Below are 22,148 nucleotides of genomic sequence, written 5' to 3' on the forward strand. Positions count from 1 at the left end.
CAACAAACTCAAATGTTGACCATCATTGGTCCTCTTTCCCACATTTCTTCAGGGTTGTAATATGGTTAGTGTCTTAAATATTCCAGGTCAATCAAAATTTGTTACGCAACATTTCATAAGGTACACATAATATTTCAGATAAAACAAAAAAGCTGCTCTACAAAATTCTCCCAATATCAGCCAGCTTACTAAATGTGAAGTTCTTTCTGACATATCTGAATCTTAAATGCAGCACCAATCACAATGATTGACCCAATTATAGCTAAATCTGTCATATAATGTCAGACTGACCTAATATTAATTTTATTTCCTACAGATTAGTGAGCGAGACAACCCAGCCCTCACACCAATCATTGATGCCTTGGATATGATCCAGGATCCAGGTATATAACGGGAAACACCATCAGATAAAGGAATATTGACACAATACTTATACAATCCATACTTACCAACCGAAACTTACACAATAGGGATATATTGACAGGAAACTTACACGATAGGGATATATTGACAGGAAACTTACACAATAGGGATATATTGACAGGAAACTTACACAATAGAGGTATATTGACAGGAAACTAACACAATAGGGATATATTGACAGGAAACTTACACAATAGGGATATATTGACAGGAAACTAACACAATAGGGATATATTGACAGGAAACTTACACAATAGGGATATATTGACAGGAAACTTACACAATAGAGGTATATTGACAGGAAACTAACACAATAGGGATATATTGACAGGAAACTTACACAATAGGGATATATTGACAGGAAACTTACACAATAGAGGTATATTGACAGGAAACTAACACAATAGGGATATATTGACAGGAAACTTACACAATAGGGATATATTGACAGGAAACTTACACAATAGAGGATATATTGACAGGAAACTAACACAATAGGGATATATTGACAGGAAACTTACACAATAGGGATATATTGACAGGAAACTTACACAATAGTGATATATTGACAGGTAACTAACACAATAGGGATATATTGACAGGAAACTAATACAATAGGGATATATTGACAGGAAACTAACACAATAGGGATATATTGACAGGAAACTAACACAATAGAAAGGAGATATTGACAGGAAACTTACAAAATAGGGACATATTGACACCATGCTTAATACTCAATGGGAAATTATTGAAACAATATTTAGATAATTACAATTATTGCTGCATTATTGATAAAAAAAAACTTCCACAAAGTTCAATTATAGTGATCAATTCCTCATATTTCAACTTTCACTCATTTTTCAATCTGCTCTGTAAACAGGGTGAATGTTTAAGAGAAGCTTCAGTTGTATATTTTGGGCTGTACATAAGGGGGAATTAAACATTGGTAAAAAAAGTGAAGGTGAAAGAGAGCCTGTTTAAATATTTCCCTGTGTGCTGTAGATGTTTACAGTCAAATTTAGAATGAAGTATATTTACTTTTTATTTAAGATATCAATATGGAGGTAGAGATTCCAGCCACAAGATTGCGTGATTTCTTGCCAGAAGACACCAGTAAATATTATCGTTACAATGGGTCTCTGACCACACCGGGCTGCTTCGAAAGTGTCATCTGGACAATATTTGAAGATAAACAGACCATTTCGTTTAAACAGGTAAGCAAAATTTCATTTAGAAGCAGTTCTATAAACATAATCTCATTAAGACATGTAAAAATTGAATTGTCAAAGAAAGGTAAGTAGGACATAATCACATTTACACAGGTAAGTAGTTATACAGACATAATCACATTTACACAGATAAGTAGTTCTTATTCTCTAGCTAGTTCTTATTTCTAGCTATGCTCCTAGCTAGTTCTTATTCTCTAGCTAGTTCTTATTCTCCTAGCTAGTTCTTATTCTCTAGCTAGTTCTTATGCTCCTAGCTAGCTTATTCTTATAGTTCTATTCTCCTAGCTAGTTCTTATTCTCCTAGCTCCTAGCTAGTTCTTATTCTCCTAGCTAGTTCTTATTCTCCTAGCTAGTTCTTATTCTCTAGTGCTTAGTTTCTCCTAGCTAGTTCTTATTCTCCTAGCTAGTTCTTATTCTCCTAGCTAGTGCTTATTCTCCTAGCTAGTGCTTATTCTCTAGCTAGTTCTTAGTTCTAGTTCTTATTCTCCTAGCTAGTTCTTATTCTTCTCTTATCTCTAGCTAGTTCTTATTCTCCTAGCTAGTTCTTATTGAGCAAGTTCTTATTCTCCTAGCTAGTTCTTATGCTCCTAGCTAGTTCTTATTCTCCTAGCTAGTTCTTATTCTCCTAGCTAGTTCTTATTCTCTAGCTAGTGCTTATTCTCCTAGCTAGTTCTTATTCTCTAGCTAGTTCTTATTCTCTAGCTAGTCCTTATTCTCCTAGCTAGTTCTTATTCTCCTCTAGTGCTTATTCTCTAGCTAGTTCTTATTCTCTAGCTAGTTCTTATTCTCTAGCTAGTTCTTATTCTCTAGCTAGTTTTTATTCTCCTAGCTAGTTCTTATTCTCTAGCTAGTGCTTATTCTCCTAGCTAGTTCTTATTCTCTAGCTAGTTCTTAGTCTCTAGCTAGCTAGTTCTCATGCTCCTAGCTAGTGCTTATTCTTAGCTCATTCTCCTAGCTAGTTCTTATTCTTATTCTCTAGCTAGTTTTATTCTCCTAGCTAGTTCTTATTCTCCTAGCTAGTTCTCATTCTCTAGCTAGTCTCTCATTCCCCTAGCTAGTTCTCATTCTCCTAGCTAGTGCTTATTCTCCTAGCTAGTGCTTATTCTCCTAGCTAGTTCTTATTCTCCTAGCCATCACATTTTTATTCATCTATAGCTAGCATATTCTTTTAGAAATGAGTTCCTAGCAGTCAAAATTAATAATTACAGGCTATTCACATAATTTTATTATGGAATTCAATATGTAAATCTTGATATTAATTTCAGCTCTCAAAGTTTAGAAATTTGTTGGAAAAGAAACACAGGAAGCATGGTGGTCATTCTCGTAGAAGCCGAAGACATATGAAGCGAGGCTCAGCGGCAGCTCTTGATGAGGCTGGAATCAAAGGCAACATTGCAGAGGAGCTGGAACTAGAGGCAGCACTGAAACGTGAATTAGCAACTCACACTGATGAACCACATCACCAGGATCCAGTTGGTCATGCAAACATTGGAGAAACACCAACCAAATTTCAGTTATATGATGAAGAAGTTCCTAAAGAGGCTCAGACTGATACAGAGATGAAACCAACTACTGAAGACCATGAGGATCATGATGAGGAAGCTACCCCCGCGCCAAAACCAAACCATCATCATCATCCAGACCATCACCATGGAAATAGTGCTGGTACAGAGATTGAGGTGGAAGAAGTAGAAATGATACAGGAATACCTTGTAAACAACTTTAGGCCAGTTCAGCCCCTAAACGGTCGTATTATTCAACGCAGTTTTGAATTTGAAGATGTCAGAGTTCGCCAAATTCATGGATCCACTCGATCTCGAAATTACAACAGTTATGAAGTACACAATGCTGGAAACCCATTACACATATCACATGTAGTCATTCTTGTGTCAGCCATATTGTCCGTTATCATGTATCTATAAATGTGTACAGAAATGTGTGAATACATCCTCTAACTATACAACCCTAGAAGACTATAGTGGACCTTTATACAGCTGTGTTGACTGTAGCAGGAAATATATCATCATACTTTGCAGCTACCACATCCATCATCATCCATGTCAAGTTCTTTTATACATTTGAAGGAAATAATTGTTTTATTTTAAAAATTGTATCAATACCTGATGTCTGCAATTATATAATTATCCTCGTCCAAAGGGTTGTGATTACCTATCTGTAATTTGATCATGGATAACTGTGGCTAATACATAAATAGTCAGAACCCTTTGGACTAAAATGATCCATGTCAAGTTTTCTCATAATGTACCAATAGATAGAAACCTGTTTACTTCTATAATCAGTGAGGATGGGAGTGAAAGGATAAAGAACAGATATATATACATGTATATATTTTGTTTATATGTGTCAGCTAGTGTTTAATTGTATCATGTAAGCATATTTTTTACATTGAAGGAATATAAACACTTTAATGCTATGGTAGTACAATACTCGCAGGGGTGTGACACAATATATTAACAGGTCTGTATAATACATATACAAACCATGGGGTGGGATATTTAATAAAAGGTGACAAGTCCCTGTGATTGGACTGACATGCATTGTGAATACTGACACAGTGATGTTACAGTTAAGTGTAAATATTTATAATTGGTAGTTTCATTATTTGATATTCAGCATAGTGAATAATATAGATAAATTAAAGAGCCTAACCTTACATAATTAGCAATTGTGGCGGAGAAAGCTTGTCAACAAAGAATTTAATTAGCAATATAAAGGAATGTTTATTTCTTAAGTTATACATTAAGAAGGGATTATTTTAACATGACTTTTAAATTTAGCCAGCTAAAAAGAAATTTGAGAATTAAAGTTTTATTAGTCTCCAATGAAGTTAAAATGATTTCATTGTCATTGTGATCACGTAACCAAGACTTTGTGAAAATAAAAAAGAATCTACTGAGCTATTATGTTGAAATCTTTCATTTTCATCACGACAAATTGCAAACCTAATAATGACACAACTGTAATATTAAACAGCTACCAGTGTCTGACTTACACAGTGTGAGACCTCATTAACAGCATAGAAACAGAATTTTTGTATGTAAAACAGGGACCATGACAGTAATCAAATTGTGAACTTTTATATCTAATTAGCAATACCATGTGTCCATTGAGACACAAAATAGTATCAACATCACCATGGAACCTCTGCTGTATCATTACACATAAAAGTAGACCTACACTTCCTACACATTATCTTTTGTGGTTTTCTTTTATAAAATATAATGTATCATGATGTTTTCATAAGCTAACCACTTTAATTAACATACAGAAACCAGAGTACTCAGAATAAACTAACATGTAACACAATCACAGAATTGTTGAACATCTGATTGGAGGACTGATAAATCTCAATCAGCTGTTTCATAATTAGTGTACATTAAGTTATAGTGTTCTAATGAGTCTACCACTTTTTGAGTTGATTAACAAATGAAGTTTCAGCACTACCTTGAGATGATTCTCTAGGTGAATTAACATAAGGGAGGTAACTCCCATTGTTACTCAGGATAAGTTAATAGAATTCCACAAGCTGGTAGGTATATATTTATCAGTATCATTCTTTCTTTATCTGAAAATTAAAATTTATGTAAATATGAATCTTATAATAACAAATAAATAAACCAACTTACACATATTTACATACTTAAATTCAATATCTATTTATCTATCTATTTATTCCTTGTTCTATTTAACAAGCTGAATTCAGCAGGTGAGACAAAATAGGAAAGTGAGTAAAATGGAATAACATTAAGTGAATGTAAAGAGAAGAAGGGGGATGGGATAGGGGTATAGAGATCAATTTAAAAGTAGTGGTGGTGGTGGTGGTGGTGGTGGGGGGGGGGGGGGGGGGGGGGGAGTCAATTGATAACGTTACACCACATCACATTCTCAGGTCATCACTTTTACAACAAAGTTATAACAGTACAAGGTCATCATTAAAATAAACAGCTGACAACTGAAATATACAAACCATGCAGCAAAACATAGAAAGAAATGAAATCAACAGCATCATCTGTTACAAGGACACATGACTTAATGATATTAACGCCAGACAAACAATAACATATACATAAATTTGCTGGTAACACTTATGGAAATGGTTTGAGATTCAGTGACCCTGAGGATGATCAATTCAGTGCATCCATAAGATGTCTGTTTAAGTCAGACAAAAGATGTCACAGATATCATATAAATATTTCCAAGTGTCATCAGAAAGAAGATTTAGTTATAGTGTGATGTGAACCAGGGACGCCAATCTCAACAGCATGGCTGGCTTCCTCTCACCTCTGTAAAGATAACCTCCAGGCAAATGTCTTTCAGTATCTGTTTTACCACGGGTTCTTGAATTCATATGTTTGGAACCATTGAGTTCTATAATGGTCATACTGTGTAAGATTTAGCAAAGTAACAAATATAAGATAAAACTACAAGACTCTGACAAGGGTAACATTATGTAGTCTAGCTTTACCAGACCAAATAAAGACATCTACGTATTCTCTACCAACCATACCTGTTTGACTCATGTCAGAAATTCAAACTTAACCAAAATCACATAAAGTTTCCTTCTACAGATTAACTTAGCCTTTAATAAAAAAAAAAGGAAATAATTTGTCAAGTTATACAGCATGGATGACCTTTTCTCTCAACAACCGACTCTAAAATCAGTCATGCCAGACAAATTCATATCCCATCACTGTAAGCTAGGCTGAGTTGTTTTCAACCATCATGCAAATGGAGACTTTGGATTTAGCCACATTAATTATCTACACAGACATTTTGATTTTGTCCTTGACTAAGATGTCTTGTTTAACACACAAAGGGGTAGAGCAATTAAGATGTTAATGGATGATCATGGTCAAAGCCCTGTCACGCACAGTTTGGTGTTGGCCAGTATACAATTAGTTGTCTCAGTGGACAGACATTTTCATGATACCTGGCAGTTTCTGATCATCCCAGGAGCAGCTGTCTGCATTTGTACACATATCTTATACACTCAAGGTAGGCCCATATAAGTGCTACCAGGAAATTGTATGCATGCCAAGAGAATCCTTGCACGCTGACCATATATTGGACCAGCTCTGATGCCACGTAGACAACAACTGCATCTTGATTGGATGCACAGACAAATAGATTTGGGACGAGTCAATTGAGGTGTAAGATGTTTGATGATGAGTCATACAGAATATCTCTGTATCGCTTGGACAAGGGGGAAAAATGGTGTATCACAGATATGGGGAACAATTCACAGATGCATGCATGGTGGAATGTGATATAGTGGGGTACTAAAATGGTTTATAAAAAGAATCCCAAAGAACAAAACTTCAATGCCATTAAATACAGAGACTGGATCTCCAACAGCATGTCTTTCTATATGTTAGATGTCATAACCACAGTTTTCAGCATTACAATATATGACAACATGTTGCCAAGGTATATTTTTAGTTTCTCATAACAATGTCCGGGCACTAAATAAATCCTGACATATCTCCAACTAAGCATTATAAAGATGAGTGTCATAGAAGTATCAGAAGACATCAAAACCTTCCTTTTATCTGTACCCTGTTGATTACAACATTGACAGAAACAAAATCCCTGGAGATGAAATAATATTCTAAAGAATTCCATTCAAAAGAGATTCCGTACATGAATATGTACGAGAGGTGCCATCAAATTAACATGGATGATGTCACACACACTTTCCTCTTACAGTAAAGTTTATGTTTCCTATTGTCTCTTTGTATTGATATCTAATTTTGTACAAACATTTCAAATGATCGTAATAATTAATAACATAACTTAATCATCTGTTTGATTAATTTAGCTGTTGACTATTTGTCATTGTTTCGTGGAGATAAATACCAAGTTTTTTACCACTTATGTACCTTTACACAATAGATTCTGCCTGTCTATGTGATAGGTGATATACTTATGTACCTTTACACAATAGATTCTGCCTGTCTATGTGATAGGTGATACACTTATGTACATTTACACAATAGATTCTGCCTGTCTATGTGATAGGTGATACACTTATGTACCTTTACACAATAGATTCTGCCTGTCTATGTGATAGGTGATACACTTATGTACCTTTACACAATAGATTCTGCCTGTCTATGTGATAGGTGATACACTTATGTACCTTTACACAATAGATTCTGCCTGTCTATGTGATAGGTGATACACTTATGTACCTTTACACAATAGATTCTGCCTGTCTATGTGATAGGTGATACACTTATGTACATTTACACAATAGATTCTGCCTGTCTATGTGATAGGTGATATACTTATGTACCTTTACACAATAGAACAGATTCTGCCTGTCCATGTGATAGGTGATACACTTATGTACCTTCACACAATAGATTCTGCCTGTCCATGTGATAGGTGAGACACTTATGTACCTTCACACAATAGATTCTGCCAGTCCATGTGATAGGTGATATACTTATGTACCTTTACACATTAGATTCTGCCTGTCCATGTGATAGGTGATATACTTATGTACCTTTACACAATAGATTCTGCCTGTCCATGTGATAGGTGATATACTTATGTACCTTCACACAATAGATTCTGCCTGTCCATGTGATAGGTGATATACTTATGTACCTTTACACAATAGATTCTGCCTGTCCATGTGATAGGTGATATACTTATATACCTTTACACAATAGAACAGATTCTGCCTGTCCATGTGATAGGTGATATACTTATGTACCTTTACACAATAGAACAGATTCTGCCTGTCTATGTGATAGGTGATATACTTATGTACCTTTACACAATAGATTCTGCCTGTCCATGTGATAGGTGATATACTTATGTACCTTTACACAATAGATTCTGCCTGTCAATGTGATAGGTGATATACTTATGTACCTTTACACAATAGATTCTGCCTGTCAATGTGATAGGTGATATACTTATGTACCTTTCCACAATAGAACAGATTCTGCCTGTCCATGTGATAGGTGATACACTTATGTACCTTTACACAATAGAACAGATTCTGCCTGTCTATGTGATAGGTGATACACTTATGTACCTTCACACAATAGATTCTGCCTGTCCATGTGATAGGTGATATACTTATGTACCTTTACACAATAGATTCTGCCTGTCCATGTGATAGGTGATATACTTATGTACCTTTACACAATAGATTCTGCCTGTCCATGTGATAGGTAATATACTTATGTACCTTCACACAATAGATTGTGCCAGTCCATGTGATAGGTGATATACTTATGTACCTTTACACAATAGATTCTGCCTGTCCATGTGATAGGTGATATACTTATGTACCTTTACACAATAGATTCTGCCTGTCCATGTGATAGGTGATATACTTATGTACCTTTACACAATAGATTCTGCCAGTCCATGTGATAGGTGATATACTTATGTACCTTCACACAATAGATTCTGCCTGTCCATGTGATAGGTGATATACTTATGTACCTTTACACAATAGATTCTGCCTGTCCATGTGATAGGTGATATACTTATGTACCTTCACACAATAGATTCTGCCTGTCCATGTGATAGGTGATATACTTATGTACCTTCACACAATAGATTCTGCCTGTCCATGTGATAGGTGATATACTTATGTACCTTCACACAATAGAACAGATTCTGCCTGTCTATGTGATAGGTGATATACTTATGTACCTTCACACAATAGATTGTGCCAGTCCATGTGATAGGTGATATACTTATGTACCTTCACACAATAGATTCTGCCAGTCCATGTGATAGGTGATATACTTATGTACCTTTACACAATAGATTCTGCCTGTCCATGTGATAGGTGATATACTTATGTACCTTCACACAATAGATTCTGCCTGTCCATGTGATAGGTGATATACTTATGTACCTTCACACAATAGAATGTGCCAGTCCATGTGATAGGTGATATACTTATGTACCTTCACACAATAGATTCTGCCTGTCCATGTGATAGGTGATATACTTATGTACCTTCACACAATAGATTCTGCCTGTCCATGTGATAGGTGATATACTTATGTACCTTTACACAATAGAACAGATTCTGCCTGTCTATGTGATAGGTGATATACTTATGTACCTTCACACAATAGATTGTGCCAGTCCATGTGATAGGTGATATACTTATGTACCTTCACACAATAGATTCTGCCTGTCCATGTGATAGGTGATATACTTATGTACCTTCACACAATAGATTCTGCCTGTCCATGTGATAGGTGATATACTTATGTACCAACACAATAGATTCTGCCTGTCCATGTGATAGGTGATATACTTATGTACCTTCACACAATAGATTCTGCCTGTCCATGTGATAGGTGATATACTTATGTACCTTCACACAATAGATTCTGCCTGTCCATGTGATAGGTGATATACTTATGTACCTTTACACAATAGAACAGATTCTGCCTGTCTATGTGATAGGTGATATACTTATGTACCTTCACACAATAGATTCTGCCTGTCCATGTGATAGGTGATATACTTATGTACCTTTACACAATAGATTCTGCCTGTCAATGTGATAGGTGATATACTTATGTACCTTTACACAATAGATTCTGCCTGTCAATGTGATAGGTGATATACTTATGTACCTTTCCACAATAGAACAGATTCTGCCTGTCCATGTGATAGGTGATATACTTATGTACCTTCACACAATAGATTCTGCCTGTCCATGTGATAGGTGATATACTTATGTACCTTCACACAATAGATTCTGCCTGTCCATGTGATAGGTGATATACTTATGTACCTTCACACAATAGATTCTGCCTGTCCATGTGATAGGTGATATACTTATGTACCTTCACACAATAGAATGTGCCAGTCCATGTGATAGGTGATATACTTATGTACCTTTACACAATAGATTCTGCCTGTATGTGATAGGTGAATACTTATCAAAATACACAATAACTTTCCTGAGTTATGTGATAAAGAATACTATCAAAATGTAACTTTACACAATAGGTGATAGACCTTCACACAATAGTCCATGTGATAAAGAATTCTGCCTGTCCATGTGATATGATACCTTCAACAATAACTTTGCCTGTTATGTGATAGGTGATATACAAAATGTACCTTCACACAATAGATTCTTTCCTGAGTTATGTGATAAAGTACCTATCAAAATGTAACTTTCCTGAGTTAGGTGATATAAGAAACCTATCAAAATGTAACTTTCCTGAGTTATGTGATAAAGAAACCTATCAAAATGTAACTTTCCTGAGTTATGTGATAAAGAAACCTATCAAAATGTAACTTTCCTGAGTTATGTGATAAAGAAATCTATCAAACAATAACTTTCCTGAGTTATGTGATAAAGAAATCTATCAAACACAATAGACTTTCCTGAGTTATGTGATAAAGAAATCTATCAAAATGTAACTTTCCTGAGTTATGTGATAAAGAAATCTATCACATGTAACTTTCCTGAGTTATGTGATAAAGAAATCTATCACATGTAACTTTCCTGAGTTATGTGATAAAGAAATCTATCAAAATGTAACTTTCCTGAGTTATGTGATAAAGAAATCTATCAAAATGTAACTTTCCTGAGTTATGTGATAAAGAAATCTATCAAAATGTAACTTTCCTGAGTTATGTGATAAAGAAATCTATCAAAATGTAACTTTCCTGAGTTATGTGATAAAGAAATCTATCAAAATGCAACTTTCCTGAGTTATGTGATAAAGAAATCTATCAAAATGTAACTTTCCTGAGTTATGTGATAAAGAAATCTATCAAAATGTAACTTTCCTGAGTTATGTGATAAAGAAATCTATCAAAATGTAACTTTCCTGAGTTATGTGATAAAGAAATCTATCAAAATGTAACTTTCCTGAGTTATGTGATAAAGAAATCTATCAAAATATAACTTTCCTGAGTTATGTGATAAAGAAACCTATCAAAATGTAACTTTCCTGAGTTATTTGATAAAGAAATCTATCAAAATGCAACTTTCCTGAGTTATGTGATAAAGAAATCTATCAAAATGCAACTTTCCTGAGTTATGTGATAAAGAAATCTATCAAAATGTAACTTTCCTGAGTTATGTGATAAAGAAATCTATCAAAATATAACTTTCCTGAGTTATGTGATAAAGAAACCTATCAAAATGTAACTTTCCTGAGTTATGTGATAAAGAAACCTATCAAAATGTAACTTTCCTGAGTTATTTGATAAAGAAATCTATCAAAATGCAACTTTCCTGAGTTATGTGATAAAGAAATCTATCAAAATGCAACTTTCCTGAGTTATGTGATAAAGAAATCTATCAAAATGTAACTTTCCTGAGTTATGTGATAAAGAAATCTATCAAAATGTAACTTTCCTGAGTTATGTGATAAAGAAATCTATCAAAATGTAACTTTCTGAGTTATGTGATAAAGAAATCTATCAAAATGTAACTTTCCTGAGTTATTTGATAAAGAAATCTATCAAAATGCAACTTTCCTGAGTTATTTGATAAAGAAATCTATCAAAATGTAACTTTCCTGAGTTATTTGATAAAGAAATCTATCAAAATGCAACTTTCCTGAGTTATTTGATAAAGAAATCTATCAAAATGTAACTTTCCTGAGTTATTTGATAAAGAAATCTATCAAAATGTAACTTTCCTGAGTTATGTGATAAAGAAATCTATCAAAATGCAACTTTCCTGAGTTATTTGATAAAGAAATCTATCAAAGTGTAACTTTCCTGAGTTATGTGATAAAGAAATCTGAAATTTGTTTTCATTTCATATGCAATTGTATGAACCACATAGCTTTGATTATTTGGTTTCCCAAGACTTTCAAAATTAAAAATTTCTAAGATTTAATTTGTAAACTGTCATATGAAATAAAAACTCATTGATGATTTTATATGTATTACCATGCATGTAACAACGTCGCCAGAGCACTGGTATTTGTTGGCGAGATGATACCCGGATATGAGAGGACTCAAGGAGACGGAAAACCTGTCAATCAATCACCATGCAAGGGTTTACCACCACACCATGGCAAAATTATAATGCAGTGTTATAAAAACAAGTACAGATGTAAAGTGATCTTTGTATTGGTTTATTTCACAACAAAAATTTGTTTTCTTTAGTTTTTAATTAGTTTGATTTTGAACTGAAAAAGGTCTTAGGTCTCTACCTCTACTGTAAAATATGTATCCCATGTCATAATACACAAGTCAAGGTCATATGTCACTTGTATATCTACAGCTAATGTCATATATCCCAAGAAATGTCATCTACAGCTAATGTCATATATCCTAAGAAAGGTCAAAAATACACAAGTCAAGGTCATATGTCACTTGTATATCTACAGCTAATGTCATATATCCCAAGAAATGTCATCTACAGCTAATGTCATATATCCTAAGAAAGGTCAAAAATACACAAGTCAAGGTCATATGTCACTTGTATATCTACAGCTAATGTCATATATCCCAAGAAATGTCATCGACAGCTAATGTCATATATCCCAAGAAATGTCATCTACAGCTAATGTCATATATCCCAAGAAATGTCATCTACATCTAATGTCATATATCCCAAGAAATGTCATCTACAGCTAATGTCATATATCCCAAGAAAGGTCATCAGCATCATGTTACTTGTATGTCTAGTGTCATACATCGCATACGCCTTTTACATGTCAGAAGCCAAAGTCACTTTGTAAACATATATTTTTTGGAGACATGACTTGGATCACACATCAGCTTTCTCTTGTGAAGACAGGCTGTCTATAACATATATTTACTGGAGACATGACTTGGATCACACATCAGCTTTCTCTTGTGACGACAGGCTGTCTATAACATATATTTACTGGAGACATGACTTGTAACAGGCTGTCTATAACATATATTTACTGGAGACATGACTTGTAACAGGCTGTCTATAACATATATTTACTGGAGACATGACTTGTAACAGGCTGTCTATAACATATATTTACTGGAGACATGACTTGTAACAGGCTGTCTATAACATATATTTACTGTAGACATGACTTGTAACAGGCTGTCTATAACATATATTTACTGGAGACATGACTTGTAACAGGCTGTCTATAACATATATTTACTGGAGACATGACTTGTAACAGGCTGATAACATACACAGACATGACTTGTAACAGGCTGTCTATAACATATATTTACTGTAGACATGACTTGTAACAGGCTGTCTATAACATATATTTACTGGAGACATGACTTGTAACAGGCTGTCTATAACATATATTTACTGGAGACATGACTTGTAACAGGCTGTCTATAACATATATTTACTGGAGACATGACTTGTAACAGGCTGTCTGTAACAGGCTGTCTATAACATATATTTACTGGAGACATGACTTGTAACAGGCTGTCTATAACATATATTTACTGAGACAAGACATGACTTGTAACAGGCTGTCTATAACATTATTTACTGGAGGAGACAGGCTGTCTATAACATATATTTACTTGACATGAACAGGCTGTCTATAACATATATTTACTGGAGACATGACTTGTAACAGTCTATAACATATATTTACTGGAGACATGTAACAGGCTGTCTATAACATATATTTACTGGAGACAATGACTAACATATATCACACATCAGCTTTCTCTTGTGACTTGACAGGCTGTCTATAACATATATTTACTGGAGACATGACTTGTAACAGGCTGTCTATAACATATATTTACTGGAGACATGACTTGTAACAGGCTGTCTATAACATATATTTACTGGAGACATGACTTGTAACAGGCTGTCTATAACATATATTTACTGGAGACATGACTTGTAACAGGCTGTCTATAACATATATTTACTGGAGACATGACTTGTAACAGGCTGTCTATAACATATATTTACTGGAGACATGACAGACTGTCTATAACATATACAGGCTGTCTATAACATATATTTACTGGAGACATGACTTGTAACAGACTGTCTATAACATATATTTACTGGAGACATGACTTGTAACAGGCTGTCTATAACATATATTTACTGGAGACAAGACTTGTAACAGGTTGTCTAAAACATATATTTACTGGAGACAAGACTTGTAACAGGTTGTCTATAACATATATTTACTGGAGACAAGACTTGGATCACACATCAGCTTTCTCTTGTGACGACAGGCTGTCTATAACATATATTTACTGGAGACAAGACTTGTAACATGACATATATTTTGTAACAGGCTGTCTATAACATATATTTACTGGAGACATGACTTGTAACAGGCTGTCTATAACATATATTTACTGGAGACATGACTTGGATCACACATCAGCTTTCTCTTGTGACGACAGGCTGTCTATAACATATATTTACTGGAGACAAGACTTGTAACAGGCTGTCTATAACATATATTTACTGGAGACAAGACTTGGTTCACACATCAGCTTTCTCTTGTGACGACAGGCTGTCTATAACATATATTTACTGGAGACAAGACTTGTATCACACACCGACTTTCTCTTGTGACGACAGGCTGTCTATAACATATATTTACTGGAGACAAGACTTGTATCACACACCGACTTTCTCTTGTGACGACAGGCTGTCTATAACATATATTTACTGGAGACAAGACTTGTATTCACTTTCTCTTGTGAGACAGGCTGTCTATAACATATATTTACTGGAGACAAGAGCTTTCTCTTGTGACGACAGGCTGTCTATAACATATATTTACTGGAGACAAGACTTGGTTCACACATCAGCTTTCTCTTGTGACGACAGGCTGTCTATAACATATATTTACTGGAGACATGACTTGTAACAGGCTGTCTATAACATATATTTACTGGAGACATGACTTGGATCACACACCGACTTTCTCTTGTGACGACAGGCTGTCTATAACATATATTTACTGGAGACAAGACTTGGATCACACATCAGCTTTCTCTTGTGACGACAGGCTGTCTATAACATATATTTACTGGAGACAAGACTTGTATCACACACCGACTTTCTCTTGTGACGACAGGCTGTCTATAACATATATTTACTGGAGACAAGACTTGTATCACACACCGACTTTCTCTTGTGACGACAGGCTGTCTATAACATATATTTACTGGAGACAAGACTTGTATCACACATCAGCTTTCTCTTGTGACGACAGGCTGTCTATAACATATATTTACTGGAGACAAGACTTGTATCACACACCGACTTTCACAACAGGCTGTCTATAACATATATTTACTGACTTGTATCACACAGACTTTCTCTTGTAACAGGCTGTCTATAACATATATTTACACTGATAACATATATTTATTGTATCACACTGAATTACTACACTGTTAATCTAATTGTTGGGTTTTGTGTAACACTGTATTCCATTAACACTGAATCTAAGAACAACACACTCTGCAAAATTATCACACTTAATGCAAGGAACACTGAATTAACACTGAATCTAAGTAACACTGAATTAACACTGAATCTAAGTAACACTGAATTAACACTGAATCTAAGTAACACTGAATTAACACTGAATCTAAGTGACACTGAATTAACACAGTGAATATAAGTGACACTGAATTAACACTGAATCTGACACTGAATTAACACTGAATCTAAGTAACACTGAATTAACACTGAATCTAAGTAACACTGAATTAACACTGAATCTAAGTAACACTGAATTAACACTGAATCTAAGTACACTGAATTAACACTGAATCTAAGTAACACTGAATTAACACTGAATCTAAGTAACACTGAATTAACACTGAAAGTAACACTGAATTAACACTGAATCTAAGTAACACTGAATTAACACTGAATCTAAGTAACACTGAATTAACACTGAATCTAAGTAACACTGAATTACACTGAACTAAGTAACACTGAATTAACACTGAATCTAAGTAACACTGAATTAACACAGTGAATATAAGTGGCACTGAATTAACACTGAATCTAAGTAACACTGAATTAAACTGAATCTAAGTGACATGAATTAACACTGAATATAAGTAACACTGAATTAACACTGAATCTAAGTAACACTGAATTAACACAGTGAATATAAGTGACACTGAATTAACACTGAATCTAAGTAACACTGAATTAACACTGAATCTAAGTAACACTGAATTAACACTGAATCTAAGTAACACTGAATCTAACACTGAATTAACACTGAATCTAAGTAACACTGAATTAACACTGAATCTAAGTAACACTGAATTAACACTGAATCTAAGTAACACTGAATTAACACAGAGAATATAAGTGACACTGAATTAACACTGAATATAAGTAACACTGAATTAACACTGAATTAACACTGAATTAACACTAATCTAAGTAACACTGAATTAACACTGAATCTAAGTAACACTGAATTAACACTGAATCTAAGTAACACTGAATTAACACTGAATCTAAGTAACACTGAATTAACACTGAATCTAAGTAACACTGAATTAACACTGAATCTAAGTAACACTGAATTAACACTGAATATAAGTAACACTGAATTAACACTGAATCTAAGTGAAACACTGAATTAACACTGAATCTAAGTAACACTGAATTAACACTGAATATAAGTAACACTGAATTAACACTGAATCTAAGTAACACTGAATTAACACTGAATCTAAGTAACACTGAATTAACACTGAATATAAGTGACACTGAATTAACACTGAATCTAAGTGACACTGAATTAACACTGAATCTAAGTAACACTAAATTAACACTGAATCTAAGTAACACTGAATTAACACTGAATCTAAGTAACACTGAATTAACACTGAATCTAAGTAACACTGAATTAACACTGAATCTAAGTAACACTGAATTAACACAGTGAATATAAGTGACACTGAATTAACACTAAATCTAAGTAACACTGAATTAACATTGAATCTAAGTGACACTGAATTAACACTGAATCTAAGTAACACTGAATTAACACTGAATCTAAGTAACACTGAATTAACACTGAATCTAAGTAACACTGAATTAACACAGTGAATATAAGTGACACTGAATTAACACTGAATCTAAGTAACACTGAATTAACACTAAATCTAAGTAACACTGAATTAACACTGAATCTAAGTAACACTGAATTAACACTGAATCTAAGTAACACTGAATTAACACTGAATCTAAGTAACACTGAATTAACACTGAATCTAAGTAACACTGAATTAACACTGAATCTAAGTAACACTGAATTAACACAGTGAATATAAGTGACACTGAATTAACACTGAATCTAAGTAACACTGAATTAACACTGAATCTAAGTAACACTGAATTAACACTGAATCTAAGTAACACTGAATTAACACTGAATCTAAGTAACACTGAATTAACACTGAATCTAAGTGACACAGAATTAACATTGAATCTAAGTGACACTGAATTAACACTGAATCTAAGTAACACTGAATTAACACTGAATCTAAGTAACACTGAATTAACACTGAATCTAAGTGACACTGAATTAACACAGTGAATATAAGTGACACTGAATTAACACTGAATCTAAGTAACACTGAATTAACACAGTGAATATAAGTAACACTGAATTAACACTGAATCTAAGTAACACTGAATTAACACTGAATCTAAGTAACACTGAATTAACACAGTGAATATAAGTGACACTGAATTAACACTGAATCTAAGTAACACTGAATTAACACTGAATCTAAGTAACACTGAATTAACACTGAATCTAAGTAACACTGAATTAACACAGTGAATATAAGTGACACTGAATTAACACTGAATCTAAGTAACACTGAATTAACACTGAATCTAAGTAACACTGAATTAACACAGTGAATATAAGTGACACTGAATTAACACTGAATCTAAGTAACACTGAATTAACACTGAATCTAAGTAACACTGAATTAACACAGTGAATATAAGTGACACTGAATTAACACTGAATCTAAGTAACACTGAATTAACACTGAATCTAAGTAACACTGAATTAACACAGTGAATATAAGTGACACTGAATTAACACTGAATCTAAGTAACACTGAATTAACACAGTGAATATAAGGAACACTGAATTAACACTGAATCTAAGTAACACTGAATTAACACTGAATCTAAGTAACACTGAATTAACACTGAATATAATAACACTGAATTAACACTGAATCTAAGTAACACTGAATTAACACTGAATCTAAGTAACACTGAATTAACACAGTGAATATAAGTGACACTGAATTAACACTGAATCTAAGTAACACTGAATTAACACTGAATCTAAGTAACACTGAATTAACACTGAATCTAAGTAACACTGAACTAACACTGAATGAAATGAACACATAATCAAACACGTAATGTTACTTTATTGAAGTATATTACGTGTAAAAGGCCGATTTAATCTACACATGTAATTTGTGTAAGAATTCAAATGAAAATTGAATATGTTAGGGCTAATTCAGTGAGGTTATAAAAATCACTAACTAGTCAAAATTAGATTTGAACGTTCATCGACAACCAAAATGGTATTGAAAGCTTAAATGTAAACCCATTTAGTCATACTTCCATTTAAGATTTTGGTAGAAAAAAAAACCAGAAAAAAACCCCTCAAAATGAATTTTACACAGGTCAGACCAAAAGCTATGGAATGGCTATCCTTTCACAAATTGTTCTGTATTGTGATGTTTTATTTCCTCTTTATTCACTTTAATTTCCCTTGGGTGAAAATAAAAACATCCTATTTCTTCAAATTGAGAGTTTCTAAAAAAGTTTTCAAACTACAATGGTCATTGACTGTCTTCTCTGTATAACTGATTAAGTCACAGAAAAAACAAATAATGAGATGTGTTTAAGTTGAAGTTTAATCTTTCTCTCAGCATTTTTAATGCTGATAATCTTTATTTATGTTATTAAAACTATATACTAGATCTACTTTCAATTTTATGTAATGTTTTGGTGACATGTAATAAAAACCTTTCCATGCAGTCTATTTCCCTTTGGTTATGAGATTTCTCTTGGGAAATTCACTGTAATTATCATAAACATGTGATATTTAAGTTAGGTTTTCAGGAAAACTAAAGACAATACTCTGGTTATTCTGTCTAATTGTATTAGAGTAGTCTCCCCTGAACCAAGAAATGTAGTCACAATGATATTGACTAGCTATTTCTCAAAACTTGATCATTTGTAACAAAATTCCTGCATTCATTTTATATATCAAAATAACAGATCCTGATCTGAGTATGTAGATATCAATATATACACATGTGACATAAGTATTGAAGGTAAATATGTCCTCCCTTGGTTACGGGTGTATAGATGCTTAAGTTTTACAAATAGATCTATAAACTGTATGACATGTCTGAAAATAGACCACAATATGATTGTTATTGTGTAGCATTACATTTTCTTATTTCCTTCCAAACACAATCTTTCACATTGGTTTTTTTTTATCTTTCTGTTTACTTGTAGACTATGAAGTCACATGTTAGACTTAACAAGAAAATTTACATACAAGAATTACAAGGCGTGCATTGAATGGTGAGGTCTTTATGTAAAACATCAGGAACTTTGACAGAGATTTATATGAGATTTAGATTTCTAAAGTGTACACAGACAACTCTGTCCTCTTAAAGTCTGCATCCTCATTAGCAATTCAAGTACATGTACAAGCTAAACCATACAGGCCCATCCATATATCTGTATCTATTCAGCATATGCATTGGAGAGATCACTTCTGCAATGGAACTATTTCCTTGTATAAGAAATTTGATTTGGAAACCTTTTATATTCTGGTAGATAATCTAGAGTGAGAGGACTTTAAAAGATCAGGAAGTTGTTGGATAGTAATGTATCTAAAGTTTGGAAATGATACGAGGTGTCTTAGTGATGAGTTCTCTGACCTGTATAACTATTGAGGTTTCTTATTCTCCAGAAACGGTCGAGGAGTGGTTGCAATTTGTTAACCTGAAGTTGCATTGTACATCCTTCAGGTAAGGATGGTGATCTGAACATATGGCATGTACTCTCTCCTAAACAGTTAAAGAGTGTATACATTAAAAATGAATTCATTGAAGAGTTCCTCATGATATTAACCACAGAATTTGGCAAAATTTCTGCATGCTTTCAATCAAGTTTACAAATTTGATTTTTGAAGAATATTAAAATGATTTTGTAAACTTCTGTGAGAGATAGTTTACTAAATGAACTGGTAGACATGTCATTAACTGTCTTCCAGCAGTTGTTGAGGAACATATTAGAATGAGTTTTCCAGATGTAATATTGGTTGGCAGTATTTGTACAAGATTAACAAAGTCGTCCTGACATCATGGTATTTTACCAACACTGTTAGACTAAGGGTCTCCCGTGCCATCGTAATACTGTAAATGTTACCATGCGTGGCACGACTCTGGTGCCTATGTTCTCAGGTATTGGTGTGTACAGTACTGCTAATTGGATTATATGTAAACTGGGCAACTTGTAGTTGAAAACTATACATGCATGACCTTCAATTACATGAAACAAGACAAGTAATTGATGTTTGTCATTCATTAGATGAAGTCCTTGGATGTCAATTAGTCAGAATAAATTCTGCCCATGAAATTAAATCGGAGAAGATAGCATGTTTGACTCTTCATGTTCAAACAATTCATGTTAAGCCCACAGCTCTTGAATGAAGCAGCTATATCTTATGTAATTTTTCTTTAATAATGCATGTAAATTAATGATCATTTGAATTTAAAAGAAATGCATGCTAGTAATTAAATAGACATTAAAACTCTTTTGTTTCTATTAAACAGATGTCATTAATATTTCATTTTGTTTTCTTGACATGAGATCTAACTTTAAATATAGCTTAATTTTGCCAATACAGATATTAATTTCATTTATAAACTCAAGGTTGACTGTTTTGAACCAAAAAGTATTCATGAGGATTACCAAATATTTCTGAGTGATGTCAAGTACAATATAATTGAAGAAGACAAATGACAATTTCATCTTTCCATAATTGCTTCATATTTCATCTTTAATTTCTAAGCATAACCACATTTTAATAACATGTCACCTGCAGGATGTTTGACATTTTAAAAACTTTTGAATCATATGATCAAGCCAAGATATGAGACAGCATTCTAATCAAATAAAACAAATGCGAAAGACCTTGAAATCTGTAAAGAATGAGATAGAGACAAAGTTGATTAAAAAAAGGAGTGAAATCTGAGAGAGAATATGGGATTAAAGAAGTGTAATCCATGAGAGAATATGGAATACAGGAGTGTAATCAGGGAGAGAATATGGAATACAGGAATGTAATCAGGGAGAGAATATGGAATACAGGAGTGTAATCAGGGAGAGAATATGGAATACAGGAATGTAATCAGGGAGAGAATATGGAATAAAGGAGTGTAATCAGGGATAGAATATGGAATAAAGGAGTGTAATGA

The 22,148-nt window shown here is 33.6% G+C and overlaps 1 protein-coding gene across 1 annotated transcript; it reads left to right on the forward strand.

Moving 5' to 3' along the window:
• Nucleotides 1-316: 316 nt before the first annotated feature.
• Nucleotides 317-3,577, forward strand: LOC132564986 (uncharacterized; the record flags this gene model as incomplete). The annotated part of the gene is made up of 3 exons (XM_060229591.1): nt 317-383; nt 1,477-1,640; nt 2,921-3,577. Coding segments are annotated over 3 exons (888 nt in total), but the record flags the coding sequence as incomplete, so codon positions are not given.
• Between the last annotated feature and the right edge of the window lie 18,571 nt (nt 3,578-22,148).

This window comes from Ylistrum balloti, unplaced genomic scaffold (genome assembly GCF_031769215.1).
Source record: "Ylistrum balloti isolate Yb309-2 unplaced genomic scaffold, AGI_CSIRO_Ybal_v1 Utg369684, whole genome shotgun sequence".
NCBI classification, from domain to species: Eukaryota; Metazoa; Mollusca; class Bivalvia; order Pectinida; family Pectinidae; genus Ylistrum; species Ylistrum balloti.